At 46.7% G+C, this 23,463-nt stretch overlaps 1 protein-coding gene, 1 long non-coding RNA gene and 2 other non-coding genes across 7 annotated transcripts in view; all 4 read right to left on the minus strand.

Moving 5' to 3' along the window:
* Positions 1 to 15,377: 15,377 nt before the first annotated feature.
* On the minus strand, positions 15,378 to 17,282 carry LOC129404920 (uncharacterized). The gene is made up of 3 exons (XR_008630256.1): positions 16,974 to 17,282; positions 16,297 to 16,327; positions 15,378 to 15,776 (listed from the first exon to the last, which is right to left on the minus strand). It is a non-coding gene; the product is annotated as an uncharacterized LOC129404920 (long non-coding RNA).
* On the minus strand, positions 15,862 to 16,065 carry LOC129405309 (small nucleolar RNA SNORA73 family). The gene has a single exon (XR_008630478.1). It is a non-coding gene; the product is annotated as a small nucleolar RNA SNORA73 family (small nucleolar RNA).
* LOC129405310 (small nucleolar RNA SNORA73 family) lies at positions 16,427 to 16,630 on the minus strand. Its single transcript, XR_008630479.1, has one exon. It is a non-coding gene; the product is annotated as a small nucleolar RNA SNORA73 family (small nucleolar RNA).
* Positions 17,283 to 19,901: 2,619 nt separating the features above from the next.
* PHACTR4 (phosphatase and actin regulator 4) overlaps positions 19,902 to 23,463 on the minus strand; it is a 97,817-nt gene continuing 94,255 nt past the window's right edge. For all 4 annotated transcript variants that reach the window (XM_055139236.1, XM_055139235.1, XM_055139237.1 and 1 more), the window contains one exon: positions 19,902 to 22,056. In XM_055139236.1, the coding sequence (XP_054995211.1) occupies positions 22,041 to 22,056 (16 nt within the window). In that variant the 3' untranslated portion in view covers positions 19,902 to 22,040. The remainder of the gene's footprint in view (positions 22,057 to 23,463) is intronic.

Below are 23,463 nucleotides of genomic sequence, written 5' to 3' on the forward strand. Positions count from 1 at the left end.
ATGGTCCTCCAAGCCCCACCAAGTATGATCACTGAGTACAGAGCCAAGAGTAAGCCCTGAGCACTGCCAGGTATGGCCTCCTCTCCCTAAAAGTGCTTCCTATTCTTTTTCTAGCACAGCCAACTCAAAAACCACTCTCCATTTACAGGTTCTCTTACCTCTTCAAGTTTACCTCTGCCTCCATCATGAACTTTTTTTCTGAATGAAACACTGATATTTCTTCAAGATTGAACTCTGGGATCTTGGACCTCTCTCTGCTGTCTTCTGCCAACGTCTTCTTGCTGATTCACATGGCTTCATGGAGTTACAGAAATGATTATCAATGATTTTGTAAAGTATTCAAATACAGAAAATAATTAAATATATATTTTATATATTTATATATATATTTACATATATATCTGGGGCTGGAGCGATAGCACAGCAGGTAGGGCGTTTGCCTTGCAAGCGGCCGACCCAGGTTCGATTCCCAGCATCCGATATGGTCCCAAGCACCACCAGGAGTAATTCCAGAGTGCAGAGCCAGGAGTAACCCCTGAGCATCACCAGGTGTGACCCAAAAAGAAAAACACAAATATATATATATATATATATATATATATATCTTGGGAGGGTACAGTAAGATCCTTGCCTTACACATGACCAACCTGGTTTCAATTCCTGACACTGCGTATGGTTATCTGAGCACTACCAGAAATGTTTCCTGAACACAGAAATAGGAGTAGCTGAACACTTTCAGGGATGGCCGAAAATTAGAATATATTATATATGCATATATTCATATATATAGGGCCAGAAAGATAGTATAGGATTTATGGCATTTGCTTTGTACATGGTAAGCCATGGTTTCATCCCTGATATCACGTATGGTCCCCTGAGCACTGCCAAGAGTGATTCCTGAGCTTGGAGCCAGAAATACATCCTTGAGCACAGTTAAACCTGGGCCCCCAAGACAAAAGTTAAATAAAATATATTTTTTCTGGTACCAAAGAGATAGTTAAACATGCCGAGTGCAAGCTTCGCATGTGGCAGGCACAGGGTCAAGTCCTGCACTGCATAGTCTATCTAGAATACTGGAAATGACATCAAGGACAGAGCTGAGAATAGTCCCAGAGCATCTATATATTTATCTATCTATCTATCTATCTATGGTAGACTGAACAGATAACTCACCAGAGTAAAAATGTGCTTTGCTGGAGCCAGAGCAATAGTATAGCAGGTAGGGTGTTTGCCTTGCACGTGGCCGACCACAGCCAGGAGTAATTCCTGAGTGCAGAGCCAGGAGTAATCTCTGAGCATCACTGGGTATGATGCAAAAAAGCTCTCTACCTATCTATATCTTTATCTATCTATCTATCTATCTATCTATCTATCTATCTATCTATCTACCTATCTATCTATGCTTCTATCTATCTATATGCACATGGTCCCCTGGGTCCTCTGCCAAGAATAGTGATCCCTGAGCTTAGAGCCAGGAGTAAGCCCTGAGCACTACTGGGTATGGCCAAAAGAGACAGACAGACAGACAGACAGACAGACAGACAGAGACAGAGAGAGAGAGAGAGAGAGAGAGAGAGAGAGAGAGAGAGAGAGAGAGAGAGAGAGAGAGAGAGAGAGAGAATGAGAATATAAAGAAACATCAAAGATTTTTTTTAATTTTATTATTTATTTTTAGCTTTTTGGGTCACACCTGGCACTTCAATCAGGAATTACTCCTGGTGGTGCTCAGGGTACCATATGGGATGCTAGGGATTGAAACCAGGTCAGCCGCATGTAAGGCAAACACCCTCCCCACTGTGCTATTGCTCCAGTCTTCACATCAAAGGTTTTAAGCTCTCTGGATTCAGGACTTGGAGATGATACAGCTGTTATGGTAGATACCCGCACCTGCATGTACCTGAGACAAGTTCAATTCCATCCCCAGCACTGAGGGGATGGCCCCTGGAGGTCCCCAGTACCACTGGGGGGGCGGGGTGGTGGTGGCTGAGTATCCCTGGCATTGCAGGGCCCAAGCAGCTTCACATCCTTGGTCTTTGCACTGAGCCAGTCACCTTTGGGGCCCTTGGCCTCCTAAGCAACTCCCCAAGGAAACATTTTCTGGAATCATTGTGCAAGAGGCGGAAGGAGACCAGGACTCCTGCTCTAGACGGAGAAGGCAAGTCTGGTTGGTCTGGCTCTGACCTCTGGCCTAAGCTCAGCTTACATCTCTATCCAGGAGACTCAATACTCAAAATTAAACTTGTTTTCATGAATCTAGACTTCCCTCAACTTCATCCTTCCAGTTCTCTGAGAAGTAGAGCTAACTTCAGCTTACATTCTGATTCTTCCCTTTCCTCTTCATGCTTCTATTTCTGCCCCTGTGATCTAAAGCAAGTGTTTCTCCACCTTTGTCCAACGGTGGCCTTCTTATGACCTTGTTTCTGGGGCCAGAGGGGTAGTACAGGGGCAAAGAACTTGTCTTACCTAGGGCCTATTTCAGTTCACTTGCACCAGCACTACACAGTCTCTCTCTCTCTCTCTCTCTCTCCCTCTCTCTCTCTCTCTCTCTCTCTTGATTTTTTTGGGTCATACCCAGCGATGCACAGGGGTTACTTCTGGCTCTGCACTCAGGAGTTACTCCTGGCGGTTCTCAGGGGACCATATGGATGCTGGAAATTGAGCCTGGGTTGGCTGCGTGCAAGGCAAATGCCCTACCCGCTATGTTATCGTTCCAGCCCCCACATATAGTCTCTTGAGTCCCACCAGGAGTGCTCCTTGAGCACAGAGCCAGAAGTAAAACCTGAGCACAGCTGGGTGTGGCCACCCTTAAAAAAAAGTATTTGATCTTGTTTCCTCCCTGGTCCCCCATCTTACCAGTTGGCCCTCTATTCTCGTGCTATGGCTCCCCATTGAGACAGTTTTCACCTCTGTACTTGGAATATTCTGGGAGTGAGAAACACTGGTAAAGCACCACCCTCCTGGCCTGTTCCTCCTCCTCATCCATCTGTGCCCCTTGATTTCACCCTCCACCCCCACCCCAGATTCTATCATGCTTGGAGCACCAGCCTGCAAATGGCCCAGCTATGTGCCACTTCTCCCTCACCTCTGTACTATATTCTGAAGGGGCCAATGCCCACTCTTACCTTTATTTGGGCTTTCTACTCGGCGCCTGCCTTCCTCCCTAGGCTGAATTCTTTTGTTTAGGGGGAAGAGGTTTGGGTCATATGCAGAGGGGCTCATTTCCCATACCACAGACTCTGCTCTCAGGTACCACTCCCGGTGGGACTGACATATGGGATAGTGGGATCAAATCCAGGCCAGCTGCATACAAGCCAAGTGCCTTATCCACTGTACTATCTCTCTAGCCCCCTAGGCTAAATTCTTGACATACTTTTTTTTTTTTCTCCTTTAGTTTTTGGGCAACACCCGGTGCTGTTCAGGAGCTACTTCCTGATCAGTGTTCAGTACTCAATCCTGGTGGAGTTTGGGAATCAAATCCAGGCAATCCTTTAAGGGATCTCTCCAGGCCTTCACATATTTTATTTTAGTACATTTTGGTTTGGGGGCTACACCCTGCAGTGCTGAGGGCTTAATCCTGGCTCTGCACTCAGAGATCACTCCTAGCAGTGTTCAGGGGACCATGTATGGTGCCATGATAAAAACTTATTAGGGAAAAAAACAGGGGGTGCCAGAGGATAGTGCAGTGGGTAGGGTGCTTGCCTTTCATGCAGCCAACCCAGGTCTAATCCCTGGCATTCCACATCACTGGGTGTGGCAAAAGAAAAAATAAAAACTTACTAGGAGGCCAGACAGACAGTATTGGGGCGGGAGCAATAGTACAATGGGTAAGGCGTTTGCCTTGCATGTGACCCACCCAGGTTCAATCCCCAGCATCCCATATAGTCTCTTGAGCACCACCAGAAGTAATTCCTGGGTGCAGAGCCAGTAGGAACCTCTGAGCATTGCTGGGTGTGACCCAAAAATCAGGGGGAAAAAAAAAGTATAGTGTGGGAGGTTTAAATTACTTTACTTACACACAGCCAACCCGGGTTCAGCCCCCAGTATTGCATATGGTCCCCCAAGAACCATTAGGAGTGTGAACCCTGAACACAGAGCTTGAAGTAAGGTTGGTTTTTTTTGTTTTTTTTTTGGGTCATAGTCAGCGATGCTCAGGGGTTACTCCTGGCTCTGCATTCAGGAATTACTCTTGGAAGTGCTGGGGGAACCATATGGGATGCTGGGGATCAAACTCGGGTCTGCCACGTGCAATGCAAATGCCCTACCCGCTGTACTATCGCTCCAACCCCTTGGAGTAAGTTTTGAGCATAGTAGATATGGCCCCAAAACAAACAAAAGCAAAAATGATAGAATTTCTAAAAGATTCACAACAGTAGCTAGAGATTTCAAGAACCCACTTTCAACTGATAGAACAAGAAGGCAGGAAACCGGCAGGTGTGCCATAGATCTGAACACTTTCAAACAATTTAAACTGATTTCAAGCATTGGATCTTTCTTTATATTCAATCTTGTGTTCTTTCTTTTTAAAATGTGTGTTGGGGTCACAGTGCTCAGGGGCTAGTCCTGGCTCTGTGCTGGTGGTGCTTAGGAAACCACACGTAGTGCCAGGTGTGAAACAGGAGTCGGTGGCATGCAATACCTACTGTACTATCTCTCCTGCCCACACCTTACTTTCTCAAAGCAACAGTGAAGAGATGAGAGATAGAGAAACTGTCCAGGGGTTAAGGCACTTACCTTGCATATGACTAACCTTAATTCAAGTCCCTGAGCACAAGGCCAGGAGTAGACTCTGAGCACCATAAGTGTGGCCAATCCCTCCTAAATTAACAAACAACAGTGAAAGACACATTGTTTTGGGGGGCCAGACCTGGCGGTACTCAGGACACCATATGTGGTTCTGGGCCTCGAACTCCCGTTGGCTGAGTTCAAAGCAAGAAACTACCTATTGTCCTGTCGCTCTGTCTCATGAAATACACATTTGCGTGCACATGAAACACTTGCGGGGAGAGACCATGTTCTGTGTATATAGAAGAATTTTTTATTGTTTGTTTGCTTTTGGGCCACATCAGCAATGCTCAAGGTTACTTTTTTTTTTTTGCTTTTTGGGTCACACCTGGCGAAGCTCAAGGGTTATTCCTGGCTCTACACTCAGGAACCAGTCCTGGTGGTGCTCAGGGGACCATATGGGATGCTGGGAATCGAACCCGGGTCGGCTGCATGCAAGGCAAACACCCTACCCACTGTATTATCACTCCAGCCCCTCAAGGTTACTTTTTGCTCAGCACACAGAAATTATTCCCGGCTGTGCTTCGGGATCATATGGGATGCAGAGTGAACCCGGATCAGCCACTGCAAGGCACTGTACTACCACTCCAGTCCCAGAACATTTCTTAATAAATTTAAAAGGATTCAATTTATAAAGGGGTATATCTTTAGGGTTGGAGTGATAGTACAACACAGAGGGTAGGGCACTTGTTTTGCACATGGCCAACCCGGGTTCAGTCCCCAGCATACCATAAGGTCCCTGAGCACTGCCAGGAAACCACCAATTTTTTTTTTTTTTTGGTCTTAGTTGCTAAAGCTATACAGTGTCTTAATTTCCCAATCTTTCTGTTAGGAAGTGCTAGAGGAAATACTCTTTTTTGTTTGCTTGTTTTGGTTTTTGTTGCCTACTGTCTGGACCTCATCAAATGTGATGTGGTAATTATGGAAAATGGGTAGGGAGTAGGCAACAAATCATAGAGGGAAATATATATATATGTGCGCCTCTCGCAGAGCCCAGCAAGTTACCAAGAGTATCCTGCCTGCATGGCAGAGCCTGGCAAGCTCCCTGGTATTTGATATGCCAAAAACAGTAACAATAGCAAGTCTCATTCCCCTGACCTGAAAGAGCCTTCAATCGTTGGGAAAGACGACTAAGGTGAGGATGCTAAAATCTCAGGGCTGGGACTAATAGAGATGTTACTGGCGCCCACTCGAGTAAATCGATGAACAATGGGTTGACAGTGATACAGTGATTTTGGGTCATGCTTGGCAATGCTCAGGGGTTACTTACCCCTGGCTCTGCACTTAGGAATTACTCTTGGCAGTGCTTGGGGAACCATATGGGATGCCAGGGATCAAACCTGGGTCAGCGGCATGCAAGCAAACCCTCTACCTGCTTGTATTATTGCTCTGATCCCAACACCCTACTATTTAAAAGTCACATTTTTTTTTTCTGGTTTGGGGGTCATACCAGGCAATGTTTAAGCTACTACTCTAGGTGGTACTAAGTTGATCATATGATGCTGGAAATTGAGCTCAGGCTTTCCACGTGCAAAATATGTGCTCCAGTATTTTGAACAAACCCCTGGTCCACATCCACTCACTTAAATTCATAACTCTTCTCTGGCCCACTACTATGCTGGGTTTTGGATCCATGACCTCACACATTCAAGGCAAGAACTCTACAACTGAGCTGAGCTGCATTCCTGCAAAACCACTTTTAAGTGACCTATATACTAAAGAAGATTAAAGAAGAAATCAAGAAGGAATTTGAGGGGGTTGGAGTGATAGTAGAGCGGGTAGGGTGTTTGTCTTGCACACCAACCTGGATTTGATTCCTAGCATCCCATATGATCCCCTGAGCACTGCCAGGAGTGATTCCTGAGTGCAGAGCCAGGAGTAACCCATGAGTATCGCCGTGTTTTTTCTTTGTTTTTGCTTTTTTTGGTCACACCCGGCAATGCACAGGGGTTACTTCTGGCTGTGCACTCAGGAATCATTCCTGGGCATGCTTGGGGAACCATATGGGATGCTGGGGATCGAACCCCAGTCGGCTGCATGCAAGGCAAATGCCCTCCCCACTATACCATCACTCCAGCCTCGAAGGTTTGACCCAAAAACAAAGAACAAATTTGAAAATCTTTTGAGCTGAATTAAATACCATAACCAGAATTTGTGAATTTGTAGAGTGTTATTAAAGCAGTATTTGGAAGACACTTAGAACAGTAGCACTGTAGCACTGTCGTCCCGTTGTTCATCAATTTGGTTGAGCAGGCACCAGTAATGTCTCCATTGTGAGACTTGTTGTTACTGTTTTTGGCATATCGAATACGCCACGGGTAGCTTGCCAGGCTCCGTGCAGGCGGGAAAGTCTCGGTAGCTTGCCGGGCTCTCCAGGAGGGACGGAGGAATCGAACCCGGGTTGGCCACGTGCAAGATGAACACCCTACCCGCTGTGCTATTGCTCCAGTCCATTTAAATACTAAGTTTAATAAAAATCTAAAAGTCTATTAAAAGTCACTTAGAACAGTAGATACCGGGGCTGGAGCAATAGCACAGCAGGTAGGGCGTTTGCCTTGCACACGGCCGACCCGGGTTTGATTCTCAGCATCCCATATGGTCTCCCGAGTACTGCCAGGAGTAATTCCTGAGTGCATGAGCCAGGAGTGACCCCTGTGCATCGCCAGGTGTGACCCAAAAAGCAAAAAAAAAAAAAAAAAAAAGAACGGTAGATGTCTAAATTAGGTGAGGCGAGGAAGAAGAAGGACAATCTCAATTCAATGAACTCAGCTTCTACTTTAAGAAACTAGTAGACCTGGGGCTGGAGTGATAGCACAGCGGGTAGGGCATTTGCCTTGCATGCGGCCGACCCGGGTTCAAATCCCAGCATCCCATATGGATGCTGTTCAAATCTGAGCACCGCCTGGGGTGATTCCTGAGTGCATGAGCCAATGAGCCAGGAGTGACCTCTGTGCATTGCTGGGTGTGACCCAAAAAGCAAAAAAAAAAAAAAAAGAAAGAAAGAAACTAGTAGACTAGGAGCTGGAGCAATAGTACAATGGGTATGGGGCTTGCCTTGCACACAGCAGACTCGGGTTTGATCCCTAACACTACATATGATGCCCCAAATCTCACCAGAATTGATCCCTGAGTGCAAAGTCAGGAGTAAGCCCACTGAGCACTGTCGGGTATGAGCTAAAAACAAAAACAACCCCCCAAATCAAAATAAACAGAAAATGATGAAAACCAATGAAACAGAACACAGGATAACAATAAAGCTGTTATACAGTACTTGCCATGTGCCAGGCACAGTAGCAGGTACTGAGCATTCATACTATATGTTCTTGTTCCTTGGGGATTCCCTATGTAGGTTAGACAAACATCAACTGGAAAATAATCATATCATAACATTAAATATCAGGGCTGGGAGATAGCAGAAGGGTAGAGCATATTCATTGCAAGTGGGAGGCCCAGGTTCATTTTCAAGCACACCAAGTGGTCCCTGGCACTGCCCCTCCTTCTCCCCCGCAAACAGGAGAGCTCAAACTCTAGACAACCATTCAAGCCCTATCCTTGTGAACCTAGTAGGTGATCTAACACTGCTAGTCTCCCATTATTAGGTTTAGTTTTAGGACCAGACCCAGCAGTGCTGAGGGCATATTTCTGGCTCTGTGTTCAGGGATCACTCCAGGGTGGAGTTCAGGGGACTGTATGTGGTGTCAGGGATTGAACCTGGGTTGGCCATGTGCCAGGCAAATGCCTTACCCAGTATACTGTTGCTCTGATCACATTATTATTATCATTATTTTGGTTTGGGGGGTATACCTAGTGGTGCTCAGGGGACCATATGGAGTGCTAGGAATCCAATCCAGGTCAGTTGGATGCTAGGCAAGCACCCTGTCTGCTATACCATCTCTGCAGCCCCGTGACTTTAGTTTTGTGCTTTTTCTTTTTTTTTCAGTTTTGTAATTTTTTCAATTACCATGAATTAAAAAGTTACAAAGTTATTCCTGAATGGGTCTCAGATGTACAATGTTCCAATTCCAATCCCAATCCCAATCACTTCACCAGTATCCACTTTCCTTCACCAATATCCTCAGTTACTACTTTAGTTTTTAGAAGTTGTTTCGTCTGGGGCTGGAGCAATAGCATAGCGGGTAGGGCGTTTGCCTTGCACGCGGCAAACCCGGGTTCGAATCCCAGCATCCCATATGGTCCCCTGAGCACTGCCAGGAGTAATTCCTGAGCGCAAAGCCAGGAGTAACCCCTGTGCATCGCCGGGTGTGACCCAAAAAGAAAAAAAAAAAGTTGTTTTGTCAATCGTTGGAATCTATCGCGCGCGCGCGCGTGTGTGTGTGTGTGTGTGTGTGTGTGTGTGTGTGTGTGTATGTAGGGTGCGGGGGTGGGGGTGGGGGGCAGAGCGTAGGTAAGATAGAGGAGACCAGTATAACAATAATAGTTGGGAATGATCATGCTGGACAAAATCTGAGTGTAGAAAGTAGAAAGTAGGTAAAGGGTATACATGGTAACCTTTCAGTATCTGTATTGCAAACCATAATGTCCAGAAAGGGGCGGGGAAAGAGAGATGGCTTGGGAGGGGGACAGGGAGAGGGGGAGGGGGGAGAGAGAGAAATGAGAAAGAAAAGAAAAGGGGGGCGAGTTGGGAGTTGGTGGGCAGTGCTCAGGAGCTACTCCTGACTTGTGCTCAGGGAACTGGGTGGTGCAGGATCAAAACCTGGGACTCCCACATGCAAAGCTCAGATGTGTGTGGCTCAACCCATCTAGACTTTATAGTCAAGAGAAGCTCAGTACACAGCAGGTCTGTAATTCATTATAACCAGTACTGATATTTTTTGAAGTATACATAACAAGTTTATTGTGAAATAAAGGGAGAGCAGGGGAGGTTAAGACCTGTGTGGAGGGGCCCCAAGGACACATCTCAAGCCGGAGCAATAGTATAGTGTGTAGGGCATTTGCCTTGCATGAAGCCGACCTGAGTTCAATCCCCGGCATCCCATATGGTCCCCCAACCACTGCCAGGGGTAATTCCTGAGTGCAGAGCCAGGAGGAACCCCTGAGCATCGCTGGGTGTGACCCAAAAAAAGCAAAAAAAAAAAAAAAAAAGGACACATTTCAAGAGGGCAGATATGGGCAATGTATGTGCACACGGTATGCGACATGTGCCCAGCAGCATGGGCGCTGGTGCCATGTGCGTTGGGAACATATACTGACAACACATGTGCCTGAAACTTAATTTTGGGGGGTTTTGTTTTTTAGGTCACACCTGATGGTATGCAGACAATATGAGTTTGGTGCTCTTTCCTGGCAGTGCTCAGAGGACCATGCGGTTGTCAGGGATCAAACCCGAAGCTTCCACATTATAAAGCATGGGCTCCAGGGACCAGAGGGATAGTACAGCAGGTAAGGCACTATTTAACAAGCTTACTGTGCCTATTCTCAGACTAACAAGTTTTCCCAAAATTAACTCATCTCTCATAACAATCTCAAAAGATATTCTTATTAATCCCAACCTCTGGATGAGGAAGTCAAGATAGGGAAGGTTGGTTAGTTCAAGTCACATGAACAGCAGTGGATTGTATCAGGGTTCATACACAGGAAGGCTGACTTCAAAAGGACGATTATCTGCCTAGAGGTAGGGAAAGGCCAGAAGAGCCTGTGGGGAAAGGTCTGCAGGGAGGAGTTTTGGGCCACACCTCTCAGTGCTCAGGGTACCCTGCACCTCTGAGTACAAAGCATGTCTATCTCTCCAAGCAATCTCTCCAGCTCTGCAACTTGTATTTGTAAAATGGGTGGGTCCTAGAACACCGGACAGCATTGCCTCAGCTACTCTGACTTGTTTGTTTGGGGGCTACACCCTGTGGTACTCCTTCTCTGTGCAGGGGGTCAACCCTGCCGGGCCTCAGGCATCCATACAGTGCCAAGGAGCTAGCAAGGCCTCCTGCCTGCAGAGCATGTGCTCCAGCCTGTTGAACTCTCAGACCTTTTAAATATTTTTCTACCTGGTTTATTACCTAAGACCTACTCTAAAATTGGATCTAAAATTTATAAAATTCTCAGGTTGCAGGAAAAAACTAATACTGCTTATTTCACTGAGCACCTTCCCTCCAGACAGTGTGGTAAAAATAGCAAGGTTTATTATAGTTCATATTTTTTGGTTTTGGGGTCACACCCAGCAGTGCTCAGGGCTTATTTCTGAATCTACGCTCAGAGATCACTCTCAGTGGGATTCGGGGACCCATATGGAATGTTGGGAATTGAACCCGGTCAGCTGCATGTGTAAGGCAAGTGCCTCACTATTTTATCTCTCTAGCCTCCCCATGTTGTTCACTGTCACTGTCATCCCGTTGCTCATCAAATTGTTCGAGCGAGCACCAGTAACGTCTCTCATTGTGAGACTTATTGTTACTGTTTTTGGCATATCCAATACACCACGGGTAGCTTGCCAGGCTCTGCTGTGCAGGCGGGATAGTCTTGGTAGCTTGCCGGGCTCTCCAAGAGGGGCGGAGGAATCAAACATGGGTCGGCCCCATGAAAGGCGAACACCCTACTGCTGTGCTATTGCTCCAGCCCCTCCCATGTTGTTGTTGTTGTTATTATTATTATTATTATCATTATTATTATTTTGGCAACATCTGGCAATGTTCAAGGGTTACTCCTGGCTCGGCATTCAGGAGTGACTCCTGGTGGTGCTCAGGGGACCATATGGGATGCTGGGGATTGAATATGAATGTCTGCCACATGCAAGGCAAATGCCCTACCCACTGTACTATTTCTCAGTACTATTTCTGGGCATATGATTTGTATGTTGAAGCCTAGGTCAGATCCCTGGTACAGCATGTCGCTCAAGCAGTTGGTTCCCCTGAGCACTGCAAGGTATGGCCGCAAAAACCAAAAGCCCCCCTCAAAAAACCTTTTAATTTGGGGGCTACCTGACATTGATACATATTAATCCCTGAGCACTGCCAGGAGGAGTGATCAATGAGCACAAAGCCAGCAGTTACCCTGAGCACCACTGGATGTGGGCCACCCCTCCTCTGCCAATCCAATAAGGAACAGATTTGAAAACCTTCAGTAATGACAAAAAGTATGACACTGTTCAAGGAAGGTAACTTTATCTCTTAAGCATCTGTGACTTAACCTTGCGTCACCTTACGTGAAGATTTGAAAGCTAAGGCCTGTTAAGAGCAAGAATGTTCATGAAGCGAATGACTTGGATATTACCAGGAAGTACATCTAACTGGTGATATTTTGGCCAAGAGCGCCTTCCACTGGATCATGCAGGAAATATAAATGGTATGTCCACTGCTACCAGTTTTTTTTGGGGGCAAGGGGCTACACCAAGGTGGTGCTCAGTGCTTACTCCTGGTTTTGTGCTCATCAGGGATCACTCCTGGAGGCTACAGGGACCAGATCTTGTTTTTGCTTTTTGTGTCACACCTGGAAATGCATAGGGGTTACTCCTGGCTTTGCACTCAGGAATTATTCCTGGAGGCGCTCGCTGGACCATATGGGATGCTGGGAATCGAACCCAGGTCGGCCACATGCATGGCAAACGCCCTCCCTGCTGTACTATTGCTCCAGCCCCAGGACCAGATCTTTAGATTTAACTCTTCTCAGTTCCATCTCCTATGGTATATGGATTTTAATTTTTAAAAAAAAATTTTGCGATGCTCAGGGGTTGCTCTTTGCTCTGCACTCAGGAATCACTCCTGGCAGTACTCAGGGGACTGTAAGTTATGCTGAAGATAAAAACGAGGTTGGGGGGCTGGAGCGATAGCACAGTGGGTAGGGCATTTGCCTTGCACGTGGCCAACCCGGGTTTGATTCCCAGCATCCCGTATGGTCTCCTGAGCACCACCAGTGGTGATTCCTGAGTGCAAAGCCAAAAAGAAAAAAAAAAAAACCCTATCAGTTGTACTGTAACTCTATTCCCTAAGGATTTTAATTTTTGCAATTTTCATAAGATGTACTTTTCTTTTTTTGTGTCACACCCAGCAATGCTCAGGGGTTACTCCTGGCTCTGCACTCAGGTAGTACTCCTGGTCGTGCTTTGGGGACCATATGGGATGCTGGGGATTGAACCCGGGTTGGCTATGTGCAAGGCAAATGCCTTACCTGCTGTACTCTTGCTCTGGCCCTGTAAATACTTTTCGACATCAATAAATCTGGGGGTGGTTGTGTTGTTTGTGCAACCAGTGGTTCTGGCATGACCATATGACACTAGGAATAGAAGCCTGCAACCACCTACAGTAACAAGTCTGGGTCTTAAGTGAAAGTATTCCTTTAGCTGATCATAGTATGCTGCACACTTTGTAGCAGTTGCTTTAAAGTCAAAGATAGCTTAACTGGCTGGCATACACTTGGCATGCAAGAAATTCATGTTTTTTTTGGTTTTTTTTTGCTTTTTGGGTCACACCCAGCAATGCTCAGGGGGCTACTCCTGGCTTTGCACTCAGGAATTACTCCTTTGCACTCAGGAATTAGAACCCAGGTCGGCCGAGTGCAAGGCAAACGCCCTATCCGCTGTGCTATCGCTCCAGCCCCCCAGACTGCTCCTATGGCAGGCACTTTTCTTGTCTCTTTAGCTCTTTACTTTTGGACATTATGGTTTGCAATACAGAAGCCATCATGTTTTCTTACCCACTTTCAACACACATCTCCCATGCAGTGACCCTTTCCAACCATCAGTCATAATGGTCCCTTCTCTCCCAGCCCCTGAGGCAGGCTTCTAATAGTGGACTAATGTCCTGGGTTTGTTTCTACTGTCCTTGGGTATTATGTTGAGGCTTACTTCTGGCTGTGTTCAGGGTTCTCAAGTGCTGGTATCAAAGCCAGGTCAACTGCATGTGAAACCAATGTTTTACTTGTACAATCACTCCAGCCGGCCATACAGGTGAAAGTTACCGTTACTTGAAAACCCCCGGACTGCTAACTCTGGTCCAATGCTTTCCCAAATGAAACATTGCAATTCACGTATACATATGCTGCTACCATTTTACACATCTGTTGTGGTATGTTGTCACAAATGAGATCCCTCACCATCAGTTGCTCCTAAGTCAATATATATTTAATGACTACAATGCCTTTACATGGAGAATTTAAACATTTTATTTGGGCCCTGTAATTTGCAATTGTTCAAGGTACCTAATTTAAAGTACCTAATTTTCAACACCTGTCTCACCACCAATGTTAACTTCCTTCTATCAATTTCCCCATTTCCCTTCCAACCCTCAAGCCTTCCTCCCGATTGTTTAGTTATTGTAGTTTGTGTCATCCTTTCAGTTTTGTTGGTTCTATGGTTCAGATAATATAAACACCTCTTGACCACCAGTAAGTCTGAGGCTCCTGCCCCGTTACCCTTCCATCCACCTCTTCTTTCCCTCCTTCAGTTTCTTCCCTCCCCTATCCTCAGGTATATAATACAGGTTCCAGAGTAATCTAGGTATATTCCCCACTTTGATGGCTGCTTTTCCTTCTATGTACCATTTATCTACCATACATAACTGACTTCATCTGATCTGTCTTGGCTTACTTCCAAGTTGTAGCGAACTGCATGGTATTATCCTTCATTGTAGTAAATCGTGCAAATACAAATGTGAACAGCAGAGCCTGGCAAGCTCCCTGTAGCATATTTGGTATGCCAAAAAAACGGTACCAATGATGGGTCTTATTCCCTTGACCCTGAAAGAACCTCCAATGTGTGAAGGATAAGAGAGGCTGCTAAAATTTCAGGGCTAGGACGAATGGAAACATTGAGCCAGATCGATCAACAAGGATGACACTGAGAGTGCTATATAACCGAAGGTTTCAGCCAAGTCATGTGATGGCCTACAAAGGGCAGCATTCAAAACCAATGTTGTGGGGATGGAGTGATAGTACAGCGGGCAGGGGGTTTGCCTTGCACGTGGCCATCCCATCCCCTATGGTTCCCTGAGCACCACCAGGAGTAACCCCTGTGCAATCCAAAAAGAAAAAACAAAAAAATCCAATATTGGGGGCTGGAGCATTCGCCTTGCACATGGCCATCCCAGGTTGATTCCCATCATCCCATACCTCCAAGAGTAATTCCAGAGTGCAGAGCAGGAGGAACCCCTATGCACCGGCAGGTGTGACTCCCCCAAAAAGCAAAAACCAAAACACCCCAATGTTGCAGCAGTCACTTGACATGCTCAAGCACTGGCTGCACTTACCTTGGTTCACCCAACAAAGCTCAGTGACAATGGCGCTGGATCACTGCCTTTTGCATTAGTTCTATTATTACCGCATTGTCACATGAACCTGTGGACTAGACTACCTTCTAGATGGTTCCCCGCTAGGCCCCCATCCTCTAGGACTCTCCTCTGCCAGGGGCAGTCTAGACAAAGCTTCCATTATGACTCAGCCCCACATCACTTTCAGGCAGGCTGACATGTGGCCTCAGCACAAGAGCCTCGCAATTTCAACCTTCCCAACTTGCCTCTATTCCTGTGGGAAACAAGCAACTGAGCAGCATCAGCTGTGACAGGACTACATCTCTCTGTCAGATCATACCCTCACACATCAATCCCATCAACGCGCTATTATTACCCACAGAAAACATGACACAAAGAAACAAGTAATCACTTTTATTGAAATTCATTAAATACATCGGAAGATCACTTTTTCAGGGGCTTTTATGTCCCATCCAGAAATACATTACCCCACCCCATGGTCACAGTGGGTAGGGTGGATCAGACTCCCTTAGGTCTAATCACTGATATCCTATATAATCCCAAGCACAAGCCAGGAGAGAGCCCTAAGCATTGATGGGTCTAACCCTCCCAACAGAAATGTAGGTAGAAAAATCCACCCATACCAGCACCCCACAATTCCTTAGAAAGATCACTTCACTTAGCGAACCTGGGGCTAAAGTTTAACTCAGAATCTCAATACATCCTTCAAATTTACCTTTCTACCAAATCAAGAAACCTAAAGTTAATCAACCGACAATGTGAAGATCTGGATCCTCTTCTCTCCTGAATGAACAAGAAAAGAAATTTAGACTCCTTCATTCTCCCATTAAATAAAAAAAGAAAAACAACAATCACCTATTAATACTTTTACTGTTTCCTGCATGGTTTGTCTCCCCAGTCACGGTCCAGAGGACTCTGGGAAGCTGTAGGAATATGCAGGCGCAGACTCGAGGCCCGGCTTGATCTCCAACGGTGTGGAAAAGGACTGTACATCACAGGGCAGAGCCCTATGCTCCTCTACGCCACCTGGACATTGCCCGGGGAGAGTGACCTCCCGGGATATCCACGTTGGAATCTAACAGGCGACAAGGCACACCTCAGACAGACAGCCATGCTTTTAACGCGCCACCGGAAAATGGTGCCAATGAACTTGCATGTCTGGCAAGTTCCACAATATTTTGATTACCAGATGAATCCCGCTTACACGTAACATGGGCAAACTACAATTTCATCTGATACATCAAGTAATACTCAATTGTTTTCAGAGAAGACGGGTAATGCTAATGCAATCAGATCTACTTACCAAGTCAGATCATCTGGAATTGGTTCAAAAGCTGCAAAACAAGATCAAGAGCTTAATCCACCAGTAGACTGAGTGGGTTAAAAATAAACTGATTTCAAGCTTGCATCCAGGTGGACTGGTTGCTCGTAAGCGTTGTTTCCTGCATGGTTTGTCTCCCCAGTCATGGTCCAGAGGACTCTGGGAAGCTGTAGGAATATGCAGGCGCAGACTCGAGGCCCGGCTTGATCTCCAACGGTGTGGAAAGGGACTGTACATCACAGGGCAGAGCCCTATGCTCCTCTACGCCACCTGGACATTGCCCGGGGAGAGTGACCTCCCGGGATATCCACGTTGGTCCCGCCAGTCGCCGACTTCGTAGGGCGGCACCTAGACTTCCGCGCACTCGTCTAAATTCCGACCCATGACCGATTGGCACCCCGTTAGTTTTGGCTGCCGACCAGAAGCTCCCCTAGGAAGCCGGCATCCCGCCCAAGCATACGCAAGAACTCACGTGCAAAGGCCGTATACAGACAGCACGCTGGTCGGGCCGTGGCCCTGTACGCCCGGCGCCAGCACCGGCCTCCCGCCGTGCCCCCGCCGGGACGCAGCTCAGAGCAGCCCTTCTTGGGAAGCTCCGAAAGGCACAAATCGAGCTCCCGAGACCTTACAAACAGGGCGCGAGAGGAAGTCCCACTCACCAAGCAGCAAGTCCAGAGCGGATGGGCCCAGAAAGGACGGAGAGCGGCCGGGCACGCCTATTTATAGTCAATGCAGCGCGCGGAAGTCAAGACGCGGTGTCTGCGCCTGCGCGGCGACACGCGCAGCCTCGGAACCCGGAGAGCCCTGGGGAGGATGCTGGGAATTTGCTGCCGACTGCCCCGCCCTTGCTGTCTCGGGAATCTCGCGGTGCTTGCTGCAACGCGCGAATGAAAGCGGGAAAGACTCCCGGGGAAGCGGTCTAGGAAAGCAGTGAGCCTCTTCTAGCTAGTATGAAGTAAACATTTGGAAAACGTGGAGGTGTATCAGACAGAATGCCCCGCACCCGCTGACTCAGAGTCTCCTATGAATTGCAATCTAAATGTACTTAAATTCTACCGAATTGTGTGCTTAGAAATGAGTATGTGCTAGAAACATCTTTAGGGGGAAGTGGGGCACACCCACCCAGGGGTGCTCGGGTCGCTCCCAGGGTTGCTCGTTCATTCCTAGTCAGCCGGAATAGAGTAACCACGTAGCACTGAAGATGCTCGAAACGCCAAGAGAAGTGGATGCATTTTTTTTTTTTTTGCAAGCCCAGGGAATTGAACCCAGCCTCACATAGTAAGAAATGTGCTACCGGGCCTGAGCGATAGCACAGCGGGTAGGGCGTTTGCCTTGCACGCGGCCGACCCAGGTTCGATCTTCGGCATCCCAAATGGTCCTCCAAGCACTGCCAGGAGTAATTCCTGAGTGCAAAGCCAGGAGTAACCCCTGAGCATTGCTGGGTGTGACCCAAAAAGCAAAAATAAATAAATAAATAAATAAAGTGCTACCGCTGAGTGTCATCTCCAACTGTGTGTGCACTGTATAAGATTATAGCTTGGGGAGAGATAGCACAGCGGGTAGGGCGTTTGCCTTGCACGCGGCCGACCCGGGTTCGAATCCCAGCATCCCATATGGTCCCCTGAGCACGGCGAGGGGTGATTCCTGAGTGCAGAGCCAGGAGTAGCCCCTGTGCATTGCCAGGTGTGACCCAAAAAGCAAAAAAAAAAAAAAGATTATAGCTTGAAATACAATTTAAAAATTAATTTAATTTAAAACTGAGAATTACGTCTCACAGTTTTGCTTGTTCTAGGGCCAGATCCTGGAATGTGTATGGGGGATACTCCTGGCTCAGCGGAGTATGGGGTCTTCTCTGGAAAAAGCTTTGTTATTAGCACATAAAACACATTATTGTTTTAGAGAAAATATAACTGTTCTCTCTCTCTGTGGCAGTGCTTAGGGATCATATGTGGGGTCAAGGTTCAAACCAGGGATGGCCTAGTGCGAGGTAATAAACTCCTTTACTACCTCTCTGGCTTTGGGGGCCACACCTGACAATACTCTGGTTACTTTTGGCTCTGTGCTCAGGAATCACTCCTGGCGGTGCTCTGGGACCATATGGGATGCAAGGGATTTCATGAACCCAGCTCTGCTGCATGTATAGCAAGTGCTCTACCTATTGTACTTCTGCTCTGCCCTCCAGTTGCCCCATTTTAAAAACAAACAAAAACCAGTAACTGACTGGAGAGTATGGTGTATAATGCACTTGTCTTGCACCAGCATCCCATATGATCCTCTAGGTACTGCCAGGAGTGATTGTAGAGTGCAGAGCCAGGAATTATCCCTGAGCATCTGGTGTGCCCCCCCACTCCGCAAAAAGAGATACTGCAAGAAGTGTTGCAACATGAGAACATTTGTATCACTGTCAGAGAACATTTGTAGTGAGATGAATAAATATTAACATACAGTCATTGCAACTGGGCTAGAATGAAAGTATCTGGTGTACCTCCTGTAACTTTTTTTTTTTTTTGCTTTTTGGGTCACACCCGGCGATGCTCAGGGGTTACTCCTGGCTCTACACTCAGGAATCACCCCTGGCGGTGCTCAGGGGACCATATGGGATGCTGGGATTTGAACCCGGGTCGGCCGCGTGCAAGGCAAACGCCCTACCCGCTGTGCTATTGCTCCAGCCCTGAAGAACAATTTTTTTTTTTTTTGGGTCACACCTGGCGATGCACAGGGGTTACTCCTGGCTCTGCACTCAGGAATTACTCCTGGCAGTGCTCAGGGGACCATATGGGATGCTGGGATTTGAACCCGGGTTAGCCGCGTGCAAGGCAAATGCCCTACCCGCTATGCTATCACTCCAGCCCCAAGAACGAAAATTTTTAACACCAGCCAATTGAGAAATTTCTATAGTCTGAGAATGGGCTATAGAAATTTTCTATAGTGTAATCTTTTTAGTTTTGAAAATTAATTTTCATTAAAATTTTTATTAATGTTAGCATGTATTGGGTCATTTTGAAATGTATAATAAAAATTTTGGCAACCCCGAGGGTAGAACAAATGAACAATTTGCTCATGCTGGAACATTTATTAAAGGGAGTTAAAATCTAAGCCACAATTTGAAGGAACTGTACAGGGGTGGGGAATGGGTAATGACAGACCTAGGAGACGATGAGAGGCTTTGGAAACCCAGAGCTGAGCTGATCAGGGAGGCACTGGACAGAGTAGAGCGGGTAGGGCACTTGCCTTGCATGTGGCTGACCAGGGTTAGGTCCTTTGGGCCTCTCTAGGAGTGATTCTGAGCAGAGTCAATCGCTGTACACATCACTCCAGGCTCTTGACCGAAACATTTTAAATAAAGTAGAAAACATTTTAAACAAAGAAGTTAGGGGCTGGATCGATAGCACAGCGGGTAGGGCGTTTGCCTTGCACGCAGCCTACCCGGGTTCGATTTCCTAGCATCCCATATGGTCCCCTGAGCACCGCCAGGGGTGATTCCTGAGTGCATGAGCCAGGAGTGACCCCTGTGCATCGCCGGGTGTGACCCAAAAATCAATAAATAAAGAAGCTAGAACATAAAAAAATAATTCACACAAATCATGGTCTTTTAAAATTCTAAAATATTTTAATAATTAACAAGACTGATATACAATGCAATTATTTATTTTACAAGGAGATTCTGTACAAAGGAAAGCATCTACTACAATACATCAAGTTTTTAATCTCTTCTTTACATTATGATTGTGAATCGTTACTTACATGGAAGGGGAACACAAAATCCATCCATACATATATATATATAAAAACACCTGGAAAAAGTTGACCCCAAAGTATCATATTTCTAAAGAACACGAGTGAGATGAAAGATAAACTAGATTTCTCGGTGGCACAAGTTAAGCAGACGAGCAGGAGACCAAACCCCTGCTTCAAGCTTGGCACATGAAGGGAAGGAAAGGCAGTGTAAGAAAATCTGAAAAAGTCTCTAGACACAGAGAGCACTGGGCAGCCGCTGAGCCATCTCTGAACCAGCAGACAGAAAGGCCAGCAGTCGGTCAGTGTGGCTGTGTGGTCGCTGTCTACAGACCTCTATCAACACTGCATCTTCCTCGGTTGTATTCGTGAATGAGCTTCCAGATGAGGTGGATACGGCAGATCTTCAGAGCTGTAAAGCACTTGATGGGAACTGAGGCGTCTACCCTCCTGTTCCCCATACAGTGAGAAGACACTGCCTCTTAAGGTCACTTTAAATTTTTGTTTTGACCTGATATTATGATTTTTAAGTAATCTTACAAGGATGTGACTATAATGGGGGGGGGGATATGACACCCTATGCAAAGATTACATATAGAACAAAGACTGCAGAAGCCACAATTAATTTCCTGAACTTTAAGAAATAAAGGAAAAACCACATTCATCAGTCAAATAGAAAATATTTTTGCTCAGGGCTTACTCCTGGCTCTGTACTCCGGAGTCAGGCCTGGCAGTACTCAGGGGACCATATGGAATGCTGAGGATGGACCCAGGTCAGTCATGTGCAAAGCAAGTACAATCTCTCTGACCACATAGAAAATAATTTTCCTTCTTCTACAGAGTGTGGGTAGGAATTAGACAAAAATAGTGAGGCTGTACAGTTCTTAGTAAAAATTCAAAGAAAGCAACTGAATCATCTGTTTTAGGACAACTGATTAATATGTTACAGATACAAAAAGGGGTGGGGCTGAGCCAGGCACACTGGCTGCAGCAGGAAGTGAGGCGGGCTGGTGCAGCAGAGGGGAACAGGCTGTGAGAACAGGGGCCAGTGGGGTGTGACTGTGTCACCCCAGATTGTTTCTCTAAAGGCCTTTTGCAATCGAGCACCCCAGTGCCCTGCTGCGCTTCTGGCTGAGCACAGCTGCCATCCACCACTGGGCACGTGTGGCGGTGAGCACATCCGCTGGGCAGAGTGAATCTGAGTATTATTTGGTACAAAAACCCTGTAAAATTCAAGCTGTGAGCCAGTTTCTTGGCAAGCTGGCATTAACATAGAGGTCCTTCTGGGTCTGGTTTTGTTCTGTACAAAGCGAGCATGTGTGCATTATCACTGTAGTCTGGCTGTCAACCAGCATGTCGGTTAGAGGAAAAGCTGAAATTCCGATCACTTCAAGATCAAATTTTGATTATAACAGAAAAACAAAACCCAGATGACTTGTGCCCAAAGGGAAGAGGCTGTCGGCCCTGAGCGCTCTTCGAGGGGACCTGAGCAGCAGGACTGCTGTGCCTGAGGTACAGTGCAGTGCTTCAAGTGGTGTTTGCCAGCGTGGCATGAAGGCGCTGGTGTTGGGCGGATCCCTGCATCACCAACCAGGGGGACTCTGGCAGGTGCTTCCTTACCACTCAGGACAGGTGAGGCTAGCAGGGACCCTGCCTCAGTGCTGGTGGGCATCTTGGGGATGGCATGGGACAGCCTACAAAACTCGGAACCACAGGGGGCCCGGAATTTTGGTGGCTGGTGGGGGAAGAGCCTCCCGAAGTGACAGGTTCGGAAGCGCTGAACAAAGGGTTAGGTTTGGCCAAGGCAGCATGTGAGAACCCATTCCAGTGAAACGCTACATTCAGAGAAGTACTGTCCACCCCAGAACCCCATCCCCGGGGCTCAATTCTGTCTGTGTCCCAAAGTGCTGATATTCTCTCCATGTCACCCTGAAGCAGCGAGTGGCGCTGCTAGGGGAAGGGGCTGCTCAGTTCCACGTTCAGCTGCAGCATCAAGGACGATGGTAGCTAAAAGAGATGACCGAAAACATCCATGTTACTAAATACTGCAGATCACTTTGCACTTTGTTACTTACTTACTGTTATTTTTTTTTTTGGGGGGGGGGTGCGGAATTATCCCAAGGGCCTCACACATGCAGGGCATGTGTTTTGCCACTGAATAACATCCCTGGTCTGCTTTACATTTCATTCATTCTTTTTTTTTTTCTTTCTTTTTGGGTCACATCCGGCGATGCACAGGGGTCACTCCTGGCTCTGCACTCAGGAAATACCCCTGGCGGTACTCAGGAGACCATATAGGATGCTGGGAATGGAACCCCGGTCAGCCACGTGCAAGGCAAACACCCTACCCTCTGTGCTATCACTCCAGCCCCACACTATATTATTTCTAATAACACTGTTATTAGAAATTATTTTTTTCTTTTTCTTTTTTTTTTTTTTGGTTTTTGGGTCACACCCGGCGATGCACAGGGGTTACTCCTGGCTCTTCACTCAGGAATTACCCCTGGCGGTGCTCAGGGGACCATATGGGATGCTGGGATTAGAACCCGGGTCGGCTGCGTGCAAGGCAAACGCCCTACCCGCTGTGCTATCGCTCCAGCCCCAAAATTATTTTTTTCTTTTGGGCTACTCAGAGATGCTAAGGGGACTGCACTGGCATAAGCGCCTGGACACTTGAGCTACACAGCCCCAGACACGGAAATGTTACATTTTAATTAAAAAAATAAAACAACAAAGAACAGTCATATTTCCTTCACTCTAATGACCTTTTTGCTTTGTTTTGGTAACACCTAGCAGTCCTCAGGGGCAACTTCTGATAGTACTCAGGGGACTATGTGGTACCAGAAATCAAACCTGGACTGCTGGTAAGTCCGTGTTGCTAGTTCTCCAGCCCCTGATTATTCATGTGTGTGTGAGGTATCAGACACTAAACTTATGGTATCACACATTCAAGGCATGTGCTCTTACCTCCAAGCTATATCCTCGGCCCCAGGTCTGCTCTAAATCTACTTGACTTTTTTCCTTTTTTTATTTTTTGGGCCATATCTAGTGGTGATCAGAGCTTACTCCTGACTCTGTAAGGGGAGTTGAGGGACGTATGTGGTTCCAGGGATCAAAGTCAGGCTGCCTGTGTGCAAGGCAAGTGCCCTACCTGCTGTCGTATCTCTCCAGTCCTACTTGACTTCCTTATAGCATCAGATGCTCTTGATTCTACTTTCTCCGCTTTTTATATTTGGTTCTTTTGCACATCCAGAAGTGTGCAATGGTCACTCCCAGTGGTGCTTAAAGAAACCCCTTTGTTTACATAACAGTATCTTCCCTACTTCTCCTTCTTATTTAATTGCTTTTCTCAATCTGTTTTCCTGGACTAATTTTTTCTGTTCATCCCTTTACTTACATGTTTGTACATATTTG

Source organism: Sorex araneus, chromosome 5 (genome assembly GCF_027595985.1).
Source record: "Sorex araneus isolate mSorAra2 chromosome 5, mSorAra2.pri, whole genome shotgun sequence".
In the NCBI taxonomy this organism is placed as follows: domain Eukaryota; kingdom Metazoa; phylum Chordata; class Mammalia; order Eulipotyphla; family Soricidae; genus Sorex; species Sorex araneus.